Source organism: Quercus lobata, chromosome 4 (genome assembly GCF_001633185.2).
Source record: "Quercus lobata isolate SW786 chromosome 4, ValleyOak3.0 Primary Assembly, whole genome shotgun sequence".
In the NCBI taxonomy this organism is placed as follows: Eukaryota; Viridiplantae; Streptophyta; class Magnoliopsida; order Fagales; family Fagaceae; genus Quercus; species Quercus lobata.
This window is the reverse complement of record NC_044907.1, coordinates 4775783-4792749: the sequence shown is the minus strand read 5'-3', so window position 1 is coordinate 4792749 and position 16967 is coordinate 4775783. Positions and strand designations below refer to the sequence as shown.

Genomic DNA, 16967 nt, shown 5'->3' with positions numbered 1-16967 from the left:
TTACCCTCATTTTTTTTTTTTTTTTTTTTTGAGAATACTAAGTATTAACACACACACACAGGGAGAGGAGAGAAAGTATTACCCTGATTATTGAATTGGTAAAAAACCCCAGTAGTTTAGAACACACCATCTTGGTGTTTCCACTTTTTATGCATCTTATTCACTCCCAAGTCCAAGAGACAAGGGCATTTCCCTCTGTTCCTTGGAACAATTTTTTATTTTTATTTTTTTTAGAATTTTAACTTATGACATCTGCGTTTTATGATAGTTCTTTATTATTAAATCAAGATTACAATTGGTTTTTAGTATAAGTGGAGATTGAACTCCAAATCTCTTATTCTACCATATGAAACATCACTTACCACAATGCCAATTTCAATACCAAGTCATACAGTGCACCAATACATGTAAAGTGAGATACTGCTCTATTGCATTGTCACATGGATAAATCAAACACACTGAAATCTAGATCATCATGCTTCTCTTTCATCCTATTCATTTTCTCAGATCTGATTTTAAAGTTTTGACATTCCACAATTTCCTGATACAGATCCAATAGTTGAACAGTTTTGTATCTTTCGTTGTCACAATTTGGCCATATAAAAAACACTTAGCAAATGCTAATTAGTAATTAGTAAGAAAGTATTCATTTTAAAATGAATGAATATTTAATATACCTCGTAAGGGCTGAAGATTTGTTGTTGAAATTATATTTGTCATAAGCAATGAAGAGTGAAGACTGTTCCTTTTCTTCACCTCTACCATTTTGAAAGAAATGTTTTTCATCAAATTATAAGGGTTTTTGGCACCCCTTTATAAGGGTTAATATTGCAGTAACCACGAATTTTCAGGTCACAACAATTGTCTACAAATATCATATTAACATTTCACAAGCAAGGTTATTGATTACAATTTGAGCTATGGATTTTGTTCAAACAAAAACAAAGGTAATGCTATGAATAATAAATAATAAACAAATCCATAACATTTGTATTTTATGCACTTACCACCTATTACAAAGTTCATATTTTGTAGTTTTTTTGTATTTGATGCAGCTAGAAAATCTTTTCAATCTATAGAACGTGCAATTTTCATATAATTGAAAACATACTCATGGACAGAGCAACCATTGGACTAGGGAGGGCAACACACGACCCAACCCCCCCCCCCACCCCAATTTTTTTTTTTTAATATATTATGTGTACTAATTTTAGCAATTTTGTTCTATAAAATTAGAAAATATTATGTCTACAATATTTTCACAACAAATCTTAAGTGGTAGATTGTTATTATTGGGGTAAAAAAATAATCTCAGTGGTAAGTTTAAATTTGAATCAATAACAATTAACTACCTATGATTTGTGATGAAAATGTTGTGAACGTAGCACTTCTCATAAAATTATATTTTATTTCCCTTAAATAATATCATTGACTTTTTTAAGAGTAATGTTATACTTATAAACTTTTTGACAACATTTTTACAATTCCTTTTTGTAGTAAATTTTTATTTGTTCGCACATAGGTCCATTACTTACATTTTTTTTTACTTAATAGTCAATAATTTATATATATAAAAAAAAGTTTGTAGTTCTAGCATTTTCCACATTTTAGTGACCATAAAAAATTTATAGATCTAAAATCCAAAGCAAATATATACAAGCCCAAAAAAAAAAAAAAAAAAAAAAAAAATACCAATAGTAAAACTAAAAAAATTTAAGCTCAATTAACCAATTTTAATCCAAAATAACAACCCTAGCCTTTAAAAAATTCTAAACAAAAATAATTTTGTTATTACCCACAAAAAAAAAAAAAAAAAAATCTCAACAGCTAAGTAGTAGCAGAGTTAGAGATTGAAATCGCCGCACATAATCAACAGTAAAACTATCCCCTTAACTCAAAGTTCTTGTTCTATCCTTGAACATAATGAAATAATGGATATGACAAACAATTTTGATAAATTCATTTACGTATTTGAATGCTTGGATCTATTAGTTTTTGGAAATTGCTCCCAATTTTATTTGACCATATCATATTATTTTTATGGCTTTATATTTCAGCCAGTTATTAACTAATTGGCTTCTTAGAGTGAATAAACAAGTTTAAGATATAGTTCATAAGATTGCTACGGCTATGGTTTTCTTAATCTTTTAAATGGTTCACCTATACATATGAAAGCTTTATCTATTGATACATGAAGCTTGTCTTGAAATGTATAAATTGGTCAACATCCTTGGTTAGAAATTCCTCTACAAATACATTCATAGGCCTCTTAATTCATTAACAGGAAATATAATAAGTATTCTTAAATAAGTCGTCAATATAGTTAATATGGCAGAACAATACTGCACATTATTTAGCTACGTAGGCTCTTAATGTTGATGTTTTTGTTGTGTGGTTGGAAGAAACACCGAGCTTCTTTCAACTTTCTTATATAATCTATGTCTACAATTTATAAGAATAAGTAAAATACTTAACTGTTCATAAAATAAAAAAATTAGTTTGATATAAGAACAACAAAAAAATCACAAATAACCACAGCAAAAATTGTGACTCTCTCTCTCTCTCATTGTGTAGATTTGCACTTAGTTTTTACCAATTTTGAAATATTATTAATTTTTCTTTGCTAATGATTCTAGAGCTGTTTGAGCATCTAATTTAATTATTTTCTTGCATATGTGTAGTTCATTTGTCCCACACACCATGTAATTATATGGAAAAATCTCTTAGGGTGACTCTAGGCTTAAGACCTATGAATCTCATGAGACATTAAGAAACTAATCTAACCCCTTATGATTAGAAACATCATTATCAATATTTATCATATGAGAACGTGACATTTTCATTGGGGTGGTTAGCCCTGACTCCAAATATTTTTATATTGTTCCTTATTATGTGGGTTTTGTGATATCAAAGAGAAAGATATGAAATGGCTAGGTTTTTGTTTTTGGTTAGAAATGTTTCTACTACTACTACCTGAATCCCCCTCATCCCCTTTAAACCCCAAGCACTAAGGCTTGTGGAGGTATTACTTGAACTAAAGAGTTTGGTGGTGAATGGCTAGGGTTTTAGAGAATAAAAATCTTGGTACAAGTTTGAATTTTGGTTTGGGAGAAAGAAATCATGTTTATAATAAGGACACATGGTCATCTTTTGATTTTACAAAAATGATCTCAAATTTCATACTCAAAGTTATAACATGCTTATAATGGGCACAATAATTAAATCCACTAATGTTTTCTGAAAACCCATGATAGTTAAAAGTAACATTTGGTATTTAAGTGATAATCCAATGGCAATACATCTTTTGTGGTTTTTATGTCAAAACCCTACCTCCTTGTTCCCACTATCTTCCTAAAAAAAGCAACATTTTACAATATTGTGGCCATATTTTGCATAATGGCTTTTAACATGCTAATAACAAGATGAAGTTTCATGATTTTAACATTGATCATCGTAGTATTAAAAGCACACAAATACCTAATTGATTGCTTTGTATTGAAATGGTTAACAATGACATTGTTGAGATATTGGAAGAAATTAATAATTTTTTTAATTATGAATAGCCCATAGTACTTTTTCATTGATTGATGGATATGCAAGTAGATTAATTTACTTGTGGAGATAGAACCTTTTCAAGTCTGTGACGTAAGCAATCTTAGGCCAATCATCACCGATTTCTTTCTTACATATTTCCAATAAAATAAGGATAATCTTAAATGTCAAGTTTCTCCACTAACGTAAATATATAGATTCCATTAGGAAATAATGTCATATTGTGGAAATTGCTAATTTGAAGTGATTGAAAAGATGTGAGGACTGTAAATCCATCAAATTTAAACAATCGGAAAATTTGAGTTTTTACAAAGAAGTGACTTGTTGAAGCACGACAAATTTTTGAAGGTTATAGAATGCTAGAAAGTGAATGCTTCAAATGCCATATCATTCTAACTCATTCCACTATTAGATATCTAAATCAAACTCTTATGGATAGTGCGAGATCAAACCCGCAAAATTTTCACAAGATGTATTTTGATTTTTTTTATATTGAATACAAATTTTAATTGAGCTAATATAGATTTACCTAATCCTTATATTCCAACTATTAGAAGGATTGAAATATTCACTTAAATATTGAAATCCAATAACACACGGATTATTGTGTTGCTCTATTACTTCATACTTGCAACTTATCACTAGTATTTATTTGATACATGCTAACTGTTGATTGTAAAATAAGAATATATATATATTTATGGGTAAAATTATCTGTAACATGTATTCTAAAACGAATTGCACCATGTTGCTTAATGCCTGAATCTATAAGCATATCCAACGATTAAGAAAGCTCCCATGAAATGGTAAATGGTTTTGTGTAGCTCACTTTGCTCAATTTTGAATTTTTTTTTTTTTTAATATTCTCTTGGATTTAGCTTTTCAGATATTTTTTATTCAATTAAGGTATTTTATTAGTAATATGAAAAGCCAAAAAGCAAAGAGACATGCTTAAAAATCATGCAAGACAATTCTTCTTTGGATCTGAAAATCATGCTTAAAAATTTGAATGTAATAAAAATTTTCAATAATGATATTTGATTAAAATTGTCTTAATCTCTAGTAAGGCACAATAGGGTGTGTCTTATATTAGTTTTTAGACCCCTGAAAAACCCATAATTAGCTAGTTTTAAGACAAAATTGTTGATTAGATTAATTATGCAAACATTTGGTTAATCTAGAAATTATCAATATCATGCACAAACAGCGTAAATGTAAATGAACACAAGATATGATGACTTAGGTAAACCAATGCAACAAACTAGTTCTATAATAAAAACCTAGAGCTCGGACTTGGCTTTATCAATCCCAAAATGAACAGATCCACTATCAAATGGAAGTTTACAAATTGAATAACTTAATTCTTTGTAAACTTAATTAAAGTTACCAAACTCAACTTTGAGAATCATGGACTTATTTGATATGGACATGTTTAATGTGAATCTCTAGTTGACGACTCCAATACTATGCTTGAAGATTTAAATCTAGCACTTTTGATGTCCACTCCAATACCATGCTTGAAGATTTAAATCTAGCACTTTCGGTGTCCAGGATTGAATGTATATTGATTTTTGATAGCGACTTTGAGAGCAACAAGCACAAAACCTTCAGATCTATAATATAGCAGCTCCAAAGTCTAATTCAATGTGTATTTGAGTTTGTTTAAAACCCAACTTTAAATACCCTTAGGTTGTTTAGATGAAACTCTAATCACTTCATGGGCTGAATTCGAAGTCTACGCTTCTTGAGTGTCCAGAGGTTTACTAGGAAAGAAGTAAGGAAAGAAAGAAAAATTGACAGTCAAACCCTGGTTTAAAAAAGCTCAAATTCTTTCATTAATCTAATTGATTAAAAAAAATCGGCATTTAAATTAAAAATTGAAGTCCAATTCATTCTCTTAAATAGTCCTATCCGAAGGAGGTCAAATTTTTTATTTGTGTCATTTGGTTGCTTGTATCTCAAAAGAAATATTTTTTGTTTTCTATAGCTCTAGTGCTTTCCTACCATCAGCAAAAATTATCATATCGGCAATTAGCCACCATTTATGGCCTACATTTCAACAATAACACTAGAAAGATTAAAACTTTATTTCCTTGGTTGCTAAGTTACGACTTACGACACTATTAATTGGCCGTAGGAGGATACAGATTAAAGTACCAATTGTTTAAAAAAGATGGTCTGAGAAACAAATGGAATTGAGAGCCATCTTACATATGAGCAGCAGAAAACATTCATTTGCCAGCAACGAGGGCATCAATTTTGTTTTCAAGGTGTGCTTCATGGTCTTCAAGACGACCTTGGATAGTATCATTTTCCCAGCGGATGAGTGTTGGAACTCCTGTCAGCTTAAACCTTGAGTCTACTCTCCATGGATGCTGGGGATTCCGCCATGTTGGTCTATCTCCAACAAAAGCTCTCAAGAGTGCCACATCATCTGCTCCTGTCTCCAGCTTCTTGTAGATTACAGGTTCAGCTCTAACACAATCTTTGCAAAGAAGACAATAAAATGTCAAGACAAGGCATACAGTAAAGAGCTCAAGAGGAAAAACTTTTAAGTAACGAATTCATTGTCTGATGTTTTCATGTTTTACATCAAGCAATGGCTTAGCTACTCAGAAACTCAGGGTTAGTAGCAAAAACTTCTCCATCCACAAATAAAATTTGAAAGGACACTTGAATGCAATTGCAAATAAATACCAAAATTTTCCAACAATTTTTGATCAGAAATTTCAACATTCAAGCTGCCATGACGGATTGCCATTCAACAGGTTACAAAACATATGGGGAAAAGAATCTGTGCTTTGTACCCCCCTTTCAAACTCTAGAATCTCCACCCAAAAGCTCTTCTCTCTCTCTTGCCCACCCCCCTCCCCCCCGCCCTGCCCCCACCAAAAAATTAAAACAGATTAGAAGCAAGGGTTACTTCATGTCTAATATTAAGGCAGACTATTTTATCAAGTTAGTGTTACAACAATGCTCTTCAAATGTTATCCCAATGCTTCATGCAAATTTCAACAAAGTTTCTAACTAAATATGATAATCCAAAAGGATTTTTTATTTTATTATTCTCACCAAGGCATGGCCCTTTGGACCCACTCTTAGGAAGTAAATCATGAATACATGACCCCATCCACCAGATCCATGAATCAAGTAATCTAGAAGAACTCTGATTGGGGATAGAACTGGATAGTTTCAACTTTCTTTGTCACTTTATATTCCTCTCCATAGGCTAGTAACTAGGAAATAAAACCCTTACTAAAACAAGTTGGGTAGAGATATTTCCAGATCAATCAAATATCCCGGGTAATCAATGACATAGTCAACTAGTTTACAACGCAATAAGTTTTTTTTATAAACGGACATCATAAATTGCAAATCATCCATCCACACGCACACACTGACACACATGTGCAGTCTGCTAAGTTCTATGTTGTATAAGTGGTATTATATAATACCTATCCTCTTTGTTTAATCTTTTACTTTCTTAAGTTCAGAACTGATGCCATCACACCTTATCCCATTTTCAAAGGTATTGGAATAGCATTTCTAGTTCTAGTCTTTCTTCTCTCAGCCTCACTCCATCACTTCCTATTACAGCTACAAATTGATCACCAATTCTGCAATTTTCTTTAGACTGTCTTCAGATTCTTGCATTCTTTCACAAAAAGCTAGCTGCTTTTCACCCAAAATTTGGTTTTTCTTTAAAAATCCCATATAGGTTTTTTAATTAAAATTTTCTAGGAGGACCAGGGTTTGGAATATATCATAAAATGGACAAGCTTGCACCAATATTTTATTTTCCAATTATTCCAAATGTAGAACAAGCCTAATTTAACATCCTTTTTGATGCATCAGTCAATTTTATGATAACATTCATCAATACAAACAGAAAATTTCTTTTTCATAGGCTATTACACATGCACCTTGTGGGTCATGCAATATTACATCCACATCCCCATTCTTATGGGGCAAGGGAGTACCAATTAAGCTACAATTTATTGGCCCAATACAAATAGATGCCTTAGGGCATGTCTGGTACTGTGTAATAGACCCTGTAATGAAAGAACAGAACAAGGATTTTATTATGTAACACAATGTCATCGTTTTCTATTTAGGTAAAAGATAAATACTTTACCTTTCAGACTTTCAGTAACAAGGAAAAAAAAAACATACACACAAATACCAATACAAAAGCCACCTAAAAATCAAGGATAATTCTATTCTATGGCACCTCTATGATTTTTTTGGAGAAATGATGTCCCAATGATCCTGACCATTCATTTCAATTGCTGTAATTTCAATCATTCATTCATGTAAATTTATGAAGACAGACTGGTTATACCAATGATAGAGGAACATAGAAACACTCTCTAATCAATAAATTGTGACAAAATACCAAAAACCCACAAATAATTTGCAAAAATAAAATAAAAATATCAAGAATTCTGTCATGGGATCATGGAAAAGTATAAATATTTATAACAAAAATAGGAGAAAAAAAAATAATACCAGGGCACCAGCTGAGAGAGGTAGAAGGGTCTTTGTCAGCCAAGAAGAGAATGAGATTGGCTTTGTTATTGGGTGCTTCTGATCTGAACTTCTCAAACACAGTGTCAAAGTTTGATACTGTGGCGTCCAACTGCTTCATCGGCATTTTGGATTTTGAGTTTCTCTTTCTCTTTCTGGAACACTAGAGATTATGGTTTTGGAAAGAGACCGCGTCAAAGATGTTTGGTAAGCCAAAATGGCCAAATGACCATAAAATACTTGGTATAGTTAGTAGGCTCGATTTCCAAATTTTATTATTTATTAGCATCTTGAGTCTGAAATACTCGATTTTGAGCCTCAAAATCGAGTGTCCACATGAAACTCGAGTCTCGAGTTCCACGCGAACATGCCACGTGGAATTTGGCCACTTGAATCTCGAGTCTCAGAGACTCGGTTTCTTAAAAGCCTAACAATACAAATATATATCTATAATATTTTTTACTTTTTATAAAATCCTAGTAAATATATACATTAACTTGCAAAAATAGTCATTATAAAAGCCTAACAATACAAATATATATCTACAATATTTTTTACTTTGTATAAAATCCTAGCAAATATATACACTAACTTGCAAAAATAGTCATGATAAAAGCCTAACAATACAAATATATACTTAAATATATTTTTTACTTTGTATAAAATCCTAGCAAATATATACACTAGCAAATATAACTTGTTACAAACCCCACATTTGCATATTCACATACAAACACACTCAATCATTATCATTTGTTTCCAAAATAAAAAAATAAAAAATCATTAATCATACTCAAAAAAAAAAAAAAAAAAAACTAAACACACAACTCACCCCATTACAAACCTTCAAATCATTCTATCAAAAATATAAAGAACAATATCAAACCAAACAAAACAATTAGTCATGATATACATACACATAAAAAAACCTAACAATATATATATATATATATATTATATGTAACTAACAACTAGAGAGATTGAGAAACCTTACCTGACATGAGGATGTGAAAATATGGAGGGTGAGTTTGATTTGAAGTTTGTAATGGGGTGAGTTTTGTATAAGAGTGAAAGAGAGAGACAGATAGTGAGAGAGGAAGCTGCTGCTGTGAAGTTGGAATGAAAATGAGTGAGAGAGGAGCTGCTGCTGCTAAATGTGTATGAGAGTTGAGAAAGCCTACAATGAGTGAGAGAGCATGTGCAAAGGTTTTGCTAAATCCCGAGAGACCCAGACCAGAGAAAACCAGCTGCAATTGTGGGACCCAAACATGACCAGACATGCAATTGTGGGACCTAGACATGACTAGACATAAGGTAGACTACATTTGAAAATCGAGTTTCTGAGACTCGGTTTCACTTTTAGCAAACTGAGTCTCTGAGGCTCGAAATCCAAGTGGCCAAATTCCACGTGGTGTTAGTCTTTGAGACTCGAAATACTAGTAAATGATAAAGTTTGGAACCGGGTTTACTAACTATATAGTTAGGATTTTATGGCCATTTGGCCATTTTGGCTGTTGCGGTAAGTGTTTTAGTTTTATAGGATAATCTTTAGTTGGGAACGATTGAAATGCCCTTGTACTGGTTGGTGTTTGTGGCTTAGTTCTTAAGCACACGATTCACATGTGCCACTCAAAACAGCTGATTTTGGAGACATATTGAATCAGTGCATGTTCCCATGTCTGCCTGTAACTCCTCATTAGCCTAACCAATTAGCATCTTCACTTTTTAGAATAACTTCACAGTAGGATTCCTATAATTTTATCCATTCATATAAATATATATATATATATATATATATATTTTTTTTTAAGGTTGATTCTCTTACTCGAACTCATGATATAATGATATGTCGCTTCAGGTGAAAAACATTTATCAACACACTAAAACCCAACTTTTATTTTGCCATATCATCAATGGTTTAAGGGTCATGTTAATGAGTGTCCTTAGGGCACTCGTTAATAATTCATTTTAGGAAAGTTTTGATACCACTTTTATAGAAAGTGAAAAAAGCTATCAAAATATTAATTACTTTTTTTTCATTTGCCATAAAAACTTTCTTTAAATGGACTATTAACCAGTGCCCTAAGGGCACTCATTAACATTTCCCATGGTTTTTAAATACATACAAAAACGATAATAGTCAACGTTTGTTTGAATATTTATTAAGTGATAAAATTTAATCCGTTCATTTCAATATGTATTGATTGGATTTTCAGATAGTGCTACCTTAAAACTCTGAAGGATAGAATTTTCAACATGTATTGACTTTAATAAGTATGAGTATTCGTGCAAGCCAATCAAAACCATTTGTTTGTTTGGGGACCATGGTACCAAATCAATATCTTCTCTCTAGAGATAAAGAGATCCCTATTGGTCCAAATTATTGAGCTTTAGCAATTGCCTAACTGGCCTAGTAGTAGAGCCAGCACAACCTATCGATGTAGTAGTTTTACTTTTTAAGTTTGTAAATTGTTGGTCAATTGCCATATGGTCTAACAATATTCCGCTCTCTTTTGTGGAGTTAGATTTGGGGGTCGAACTTGAATCCTCTCAACTTACACTCAAAAAGTTGTGTATAAATAATGGATCTATTTATAATAAAGTGACTAATTTTACACAAATCTTTTCCATTTTTCAGGCTTGGGATCAACTCTAAACAATATATATTACACTAGACACATGCCGAGTTCAACTTACACTTAACAAAAGTATAAAGATTGTTGAGTCATTGAATACTAGAAAGAAAATATAAGAACCAAAGAACCTAATTTAGCTTATAACAAAGAGTTGTAACGTATCATTTGTAAATACAGTGATGAAAAAGTATCACCATGAAGAAATTCAAAATCTAGTAGTATCCATGCTTAAATAATGGGGGACAAACCATAGAGTATGTATTCCTATTAAGGGAGAGTTAAGAGACACGAGGCTACAAGCAATGCTTGAACAGAGCAGACTTGATTGAGCTCATTTACCACCAGCTTGAAGAAACAATCATAGAGACATCAATTTGCCATGCTTGACATAAAATACTCATACTATATTCTTATACCAGTAGATGCACCAGGAAGCTTGTAGAACAAATTGCATAACCTTATCAAAAAAAGGATCAGAACTATGTAGGAGACCCAGTACTAATTCATTAAAATGTATTTCATATAAAATAAATAAATAAAAAACTGCCCTAATTTTTAGTACAATGGATACAAAGTTGAACATGCTCCAAAATCCCATGTTGCTGCCACCTACTTTACGCCTTATTTACACGAATTCGTTGCCCTTCTAACAACTGCAATGAAAAATATGTATAAGGGTAATGAAATGTCCAAACAACAGCTAAAATAGACAAAAAGAAAACCAAGTTCTCAACAAGGTTCCAATTATTATCAATAAATGAATAGCTATCTACATGAGAAACATGGCAGTATGTGGCCCATCCCTGTGTATGTGATAAAATACAACATGCAGATGAGAAAGTGGCCCCAAGAAAGATACAACCAGGATATTAGAATTTAATGAGTAAAATGTAGTATAAACAGCGAGTGTAAACATAAACTATGGCAGTCAATTACATCTTTCAAGCTGCGTTCCATATCCATCTATGTCAATGATAAAAACAATAAACAAAGATGAGCAAGGGGCATAACGACAATAAGAAAATTTTCTTTAAGAAAAATATTTTTAATCATAAATATCTATGAATCACACAAATACTGAGCAAGAAAGTTAGGTTTGATACAATTGATGAAATAATGGCCATAATAATGTCAGGTTATCAGAAGACATTAAAGGCTTTACCGGAGGAAAAGGAAACATTAAAAACCTATAGCCAGCCATAACTGCAGGAAAACGGGTCTGACAACAATCTAAAGCAAGAATAACAACGTTCATTGATGTATATACGTGTGTGACCATCCACATAGGCACATAGCACTGCAAGTGCATATGTGAGTCTATTCAGATACACCAAGCTTCCATTTAAAGTTTAAACAAAACAGGATCAGTGAACAACTTACAGTGTTGTTAAAAGATGTGATTGCAGTTTCTACATCCTCATCTGAAGAAAATGTAACAAACCCGAACCCACTGGATTTTGAGGTCCCTGGAACCCGAGAAACCTTTGCACTAAGAACCTTTCCCTTTTCAGAAAAGAACTTTTCAAGAATTTCCGTGGTTACTGTCTTTGCAAGATTTCCTACATAAACTTTGTGGGGGCTATCAACAAATTGAGATTCCTCTACTTGCAAAAGTGATGATTCTACTGTTGACAAAGGCTTTTCTGTTATGTTTACTTTGATCTGACGTCCTCCAATTTCCTGTCATTAACAGCACATGAAACTCATTAGCCTTTCACTATAAAACTATCAATACAAACAATGAACACTGCAATTTTATACTTCATGATAAATTATCTCAACGTACAGTTCCATTCAGTTTCTCTACTACTGCATTTGCATCCTCAACTGTCTTCATTGTAGCAAATGCAAATCGGCGGCTTCTTCCAGAGTACTTATCATACATCACCTATAAACAAAAAAAATGGAAAGAAAATCTTCTCAAATGGCAAGAGTAACCTATATAGCGAACCAAAAGCCCCTCAAATTGCAAATCATCAGCTCCTTGCAGAGTAATTATCAATTTATCATACATAAGTCATGTATTTCAGCGGAATTTCAAAGAAAAGGTTTAATGAGTGTGCATTAGTAGCAATAAAGGTTGATAGCCTGATCCCCAAAATTTAGTATTATTCCATTCAATATTGGTGATCTTATCTTCTTCAAATTTCATGTATGCAATCGTATGGATCTTATAATGTATACACCTTGAATCTTTTGTGTTATGATGAATTCATGTATTCTCTTTCTATTATAGATTCATTTTCACACATAACATTAACCAAAGGATTATCAATCAATTACCATGCTAGAATGTAAAAAGAATATCATTTGATAAAAAATCAAAATTATATCATTTCATGTAACTTCAAAAAATAGGTTAACAATCATTTTTTATTATTGGTAAGTTATACATGCACCCATCGGGTCTTGAACCCACAACTTCACCTTTCATCACCTTATTATAGAAGGAGGAATTGCTATTGAGCTACAGGTCATTCACAAAATCTTACTCATGCTCCAAAAATTTCTTATAAGTAAAAGACACAAGCCATAACCATGACAAAGTCAATTTAAAAATTAAAAAAATAAGTACCAGTTCCATTTGCGTTCCTTATTGAATAACCCAAATCTACAATTAGGCCAATGCAACAATTTAAGATCAAAATTTATCCAAAAAAGTATATACATATTCATGGATATAAAACAATTCTACCAAATAACATGTATTTATCTTTCAAAATGAGGACAGATTGCTATCCTAAATTCCTAATGACCTTTAAGCTCTAAAATGTAAAGTTTTCAGTAACTATTGAACCAAAACAGCACAAGAACATGCATACACAACGTGAATAAGAGAGAATCCAGAGAAAAGTACCTCAGCATTCCATATAAAAGAATTCAACCAAAGGACTTGTCTTTATCTTTCTTAAAATATATAATGAGCTCTAAGCTCTAAAAATTAAACTCTCAGTAACCCAATAAACCAAAACACCAAAACACCAAAAGAACATAAACACACAACACGAAATCACAAACTGTTGGTCCCTATACTTTAGCTTATGAGCATTTTTAGTCCATGTAGTTTTTATTTTTATTTTTAATTTTATACAAGATAGAAATTCTATTCTAACCTAATTTATCTAATTTATATGTATATGTAAGTAAAGCTCCTTTCTGGAGACTTGAACTCTGGCCCTTGCTCCCCTCCTACCTTACAAGAACTTTGTACTTATCGAATGACCATCATGCCAAGGGTGAGCAGTGTTAGTCCATGAAGTTAAAGGTAAATGCTTTTAGTTTTTAGATGACATGGTGAAGCTATAAATTGACATATCATTACTCTCTGTTAGACACATTAGGAACAAAAAAAGATTATTTAAAGTTTATTTGGGACTAAAAACAATCACTTTAAGTTGTTAGGGACAAAAAACAATCACAAAGTTGTTACGGATTAAAATTAATCACTCTAAACTTCAGGAACTAAAATCGTTCATTTTAAATTTCAGGGACTAAAATCAATCATAAACTAAAGTTTATGAACCAATACTTTTCCCTAAAAGAATTCAACCAAAGGAGATGTCTTTATCTATCTGAGGATATAAGGTACCTATCCCAAAGAGCCTCTAAAGAGCAAAATTCTCAGTGACCCAGTAAACCAAAACACCAAAATAACTCAAAAACTAGTACCTCAGCCTTCTCCACAGCACCATGCTCTTCGACAATCCGGGTGAGCTCAGCATTATCCACAGTCCTTGGAATGTTGCCAATGTAGAGCTTCCTTGCAGCCTCTGAGGACACATCAACTTGGGTGTCCTCAGCCACAGCAAAGAGCACTTGGGAACGCTTGGGGGAGAGAATGAGAGGTGAGAAAGTGAAGTTGGGAAGGTTTTGGAAATGGGTTTTTTTGGGGGTTTGGAAATGGAGTATTGGTGCGAGTGTAAGGGGTTTTGTGGGGTTGTAAAGGAGATTATTGGGAGGTGAGAGTAAGGATGAGATTGAAGCCATTTTGTTTTGGGTTTTTGTTTGTGAGAATGAGAAGTGAAGTGGAGAGGTTTTGGAGTTTGAGAGGAGAGTGCGAAGGGGTTGCAGTATTGGGAAACAAATGTGGTTTATCTCACATTATCTTCTTGTCTGTTGAGAGTTGAGGTTGCGACCCACCCGCGGGTTACAGAAAGTCCTTACTTATGGGGTTTTTTTTTTTTTTGGTTTTAAAAAATAAAAACTAAAAGCTAAGTGTTAATGTTTGTTACAATTTGCGAATACGACTCGAATTTTTACGGGTTAGAATTGGGTTCGGGTCATAAATGGATCAATCAGAAAAAAATATGATAAAAAACATATCATAAGCGGATTAACCAGTTAATTTACAATTGACACATTAACACTTTAATTTATTTATGTGAATCCAAAATGACATATTTAATACAACTCGTTTAATTCACATAACGAAATATTCATTTTATTTTAAATTTGTTAAATGTGAGTAATTATAAAAACTTATAAATGATATAATTGTAAATTAAAACTTTACAAACCCTAAAGAATTTGTGGATGATACTCATAATCATGATCAGACTATTGGTTGCTCTAACTCTTTCAATATTACTACTTAACATTTGGTGAGTTTTGGGGATGATATATTTTTGTTAAACTATGTTATTTTGATTTTAGTTGAAATGTATGCACTTTTTTGGAATGTAAAACACTTATTTCTAGATGAATTGTATTACATTATAGACTTAATATTTATTAAGTAATTTGATGTTATTTTGAACTTCTGGATTATGTTTTTTAAGTATTTGATGTTATTATTAACTTTCAAATTGTATGCTTAATAGGTATTCTGATGTTATAAGTTTGAATTAAATTTGTTGTTTATTAAATTTATAACAATATTCATCAAGTGTTTTTTTTTTTAAGCAGATTAAATTGATTGAATTGTGTCAACCCAACCTATTTATATATTAGGCGGCTTGAAATGAGTAGTGTCACATTCGTGTCAACCGAACACAACTTGTTTATTAATCATGTCAAGTGGGTCATGTCGTATCAATCTATTTCATTATAGGTTGTGTTAGGATTGAAGGGTCATGACACGATTATTAAATTGGTCGAGTTTGAGTTGAGTCATTTAATCGAATACCCCTAGCTACCTCGACACAACACGAACACAACACGCTAACTCGAATTGACACCACTCTCATGGCTATCGGTAATTGTACTCTCATACTCATTAAGATACATTCACACTTCATAGCATAACGTTCTTAATGTCATGTTTGATGTCTACGTTTAAATTGCGAAATAGATGATGTACAATAAAGAGTGTAAGAGAATCAAGTGTGAAAATCAATACTCATGTACGTGTATATGTAAACCCGTCTCACCTAGGGGTTAATCCCATGAGAAGGAAGTTACATATATTAATACACAATATCATTTTTTGGAGTTATGATCATGATAGACTTGTTGATATATGTTATCAGGTAAAACTTAGGTGATGTGCAACACATTAAGTTCCTTAATTAAATTTAAATACAAAACTACATTTAATTAAATTTTCTTTGGAAAAGGCAATAGTCTTTGTGAGTTATTGAGTAATGCAACCAAATGTATAAATTTAATTGAGAAACATAATATATTGTTCTCATTTGAGCATGACTTTCAAATAAATGTACAAGGGATTTGGTATATAAGATTTAGTATAGATATACAAGAAAAAAAGGCTAAGAATTAATACATGTTATGTAATTAAATTAATGTTGATATGGATTCCAGTTAACTTAACTTGTCGTTGAAAAAGTGGCTTGGATTAGAATTCTGCCTTTATAAAAAGCTAACCAGTGTCTTGGTGTGATAGTAGAAGTAATTAGGAGTGATGAATGGTAGGTAGTCTTATGTGGTTACTATTAAATTATTGATTATCCCAAAAGCTTAAGCTAAGCTTTTGGGATATGGTAAACTTTATCATTTAGCCACTATATATGCAAGTTAGATTTGAGCTTATTTATATGAGTGAAATAAGTTATCTAACAGTACATTTACATGAGAAAGCTCGAAAAGATGCATGCTTTGACATGACACTCAAACAAGAAATAAAGAAAGGACATGAAAAAGATGCACATTTAAACAACAAGAAGAAGCTGATTAACAAAACAACACAGGATGTACGTGGAAAATCCTAGAGAATGGATAAAAAACCACAATTTGAGCAAGAACACAACATTTTTGCTCAACTCAACTTGTATTATGTATGGGAAAGAGATCAGT

General features: G+C 32.0%; 2 protein-coding genes across 2 annotated transcripts; both read right to left on the bottom strand.

Annotated features, from left to right (window-relative positions):
- Positions 1 to 5615: 5615 nt before the first annotated feature.
- On the bottom strand, positions 5616 to 8300 carry LOC115983690 (thioredoxin-like protein Clot). The gene is made up of 2 exons (XM_031106428.1): positions 8062 to 8300; positions 5616 to 6037 (listed from the first exon to the last, which is right to left on the bottom strand). The coding sequence occupies exons 1-2, from the start codon at positions 8204 to 8206 to the stop codon at positions 5784 to 5786; spliced, it is 399 nt and encodes a 132-aa protein (XP_030962288.1). The 5' UTR covers positions 8207 to 8300; the 3' UTR covers positions 5616 to 5783.
- Positions 8301 to 11020: 2720 nt separating this feature from the next.
- On the bottom strand, positions 11021 to 14863 carry LOC115987545 (30S ribosomal protein 2, chloroplastic). The gene is made up of 4 exons (XM_031111118.1): positions 14385 to 14863; positions 12502 to 12603; positions 12096 to 12395; positions 11021 to 11368 (listed from the first exon to the last, which is right to left on the bottom strand). Exons 1-4 carry the CDS (start codon positions 14700 to 14702, stop codon positions 11330 to 11332), a joined length of 759 nt encoding a protein of 252 aa, XP_030966978.1. The 5' UTR covers positions 14703 to 14863; the 3' UTR covers positions 11021 to 11329.
- Positions 14864 to 16967: the final 2104 nt, after the last annotated feature.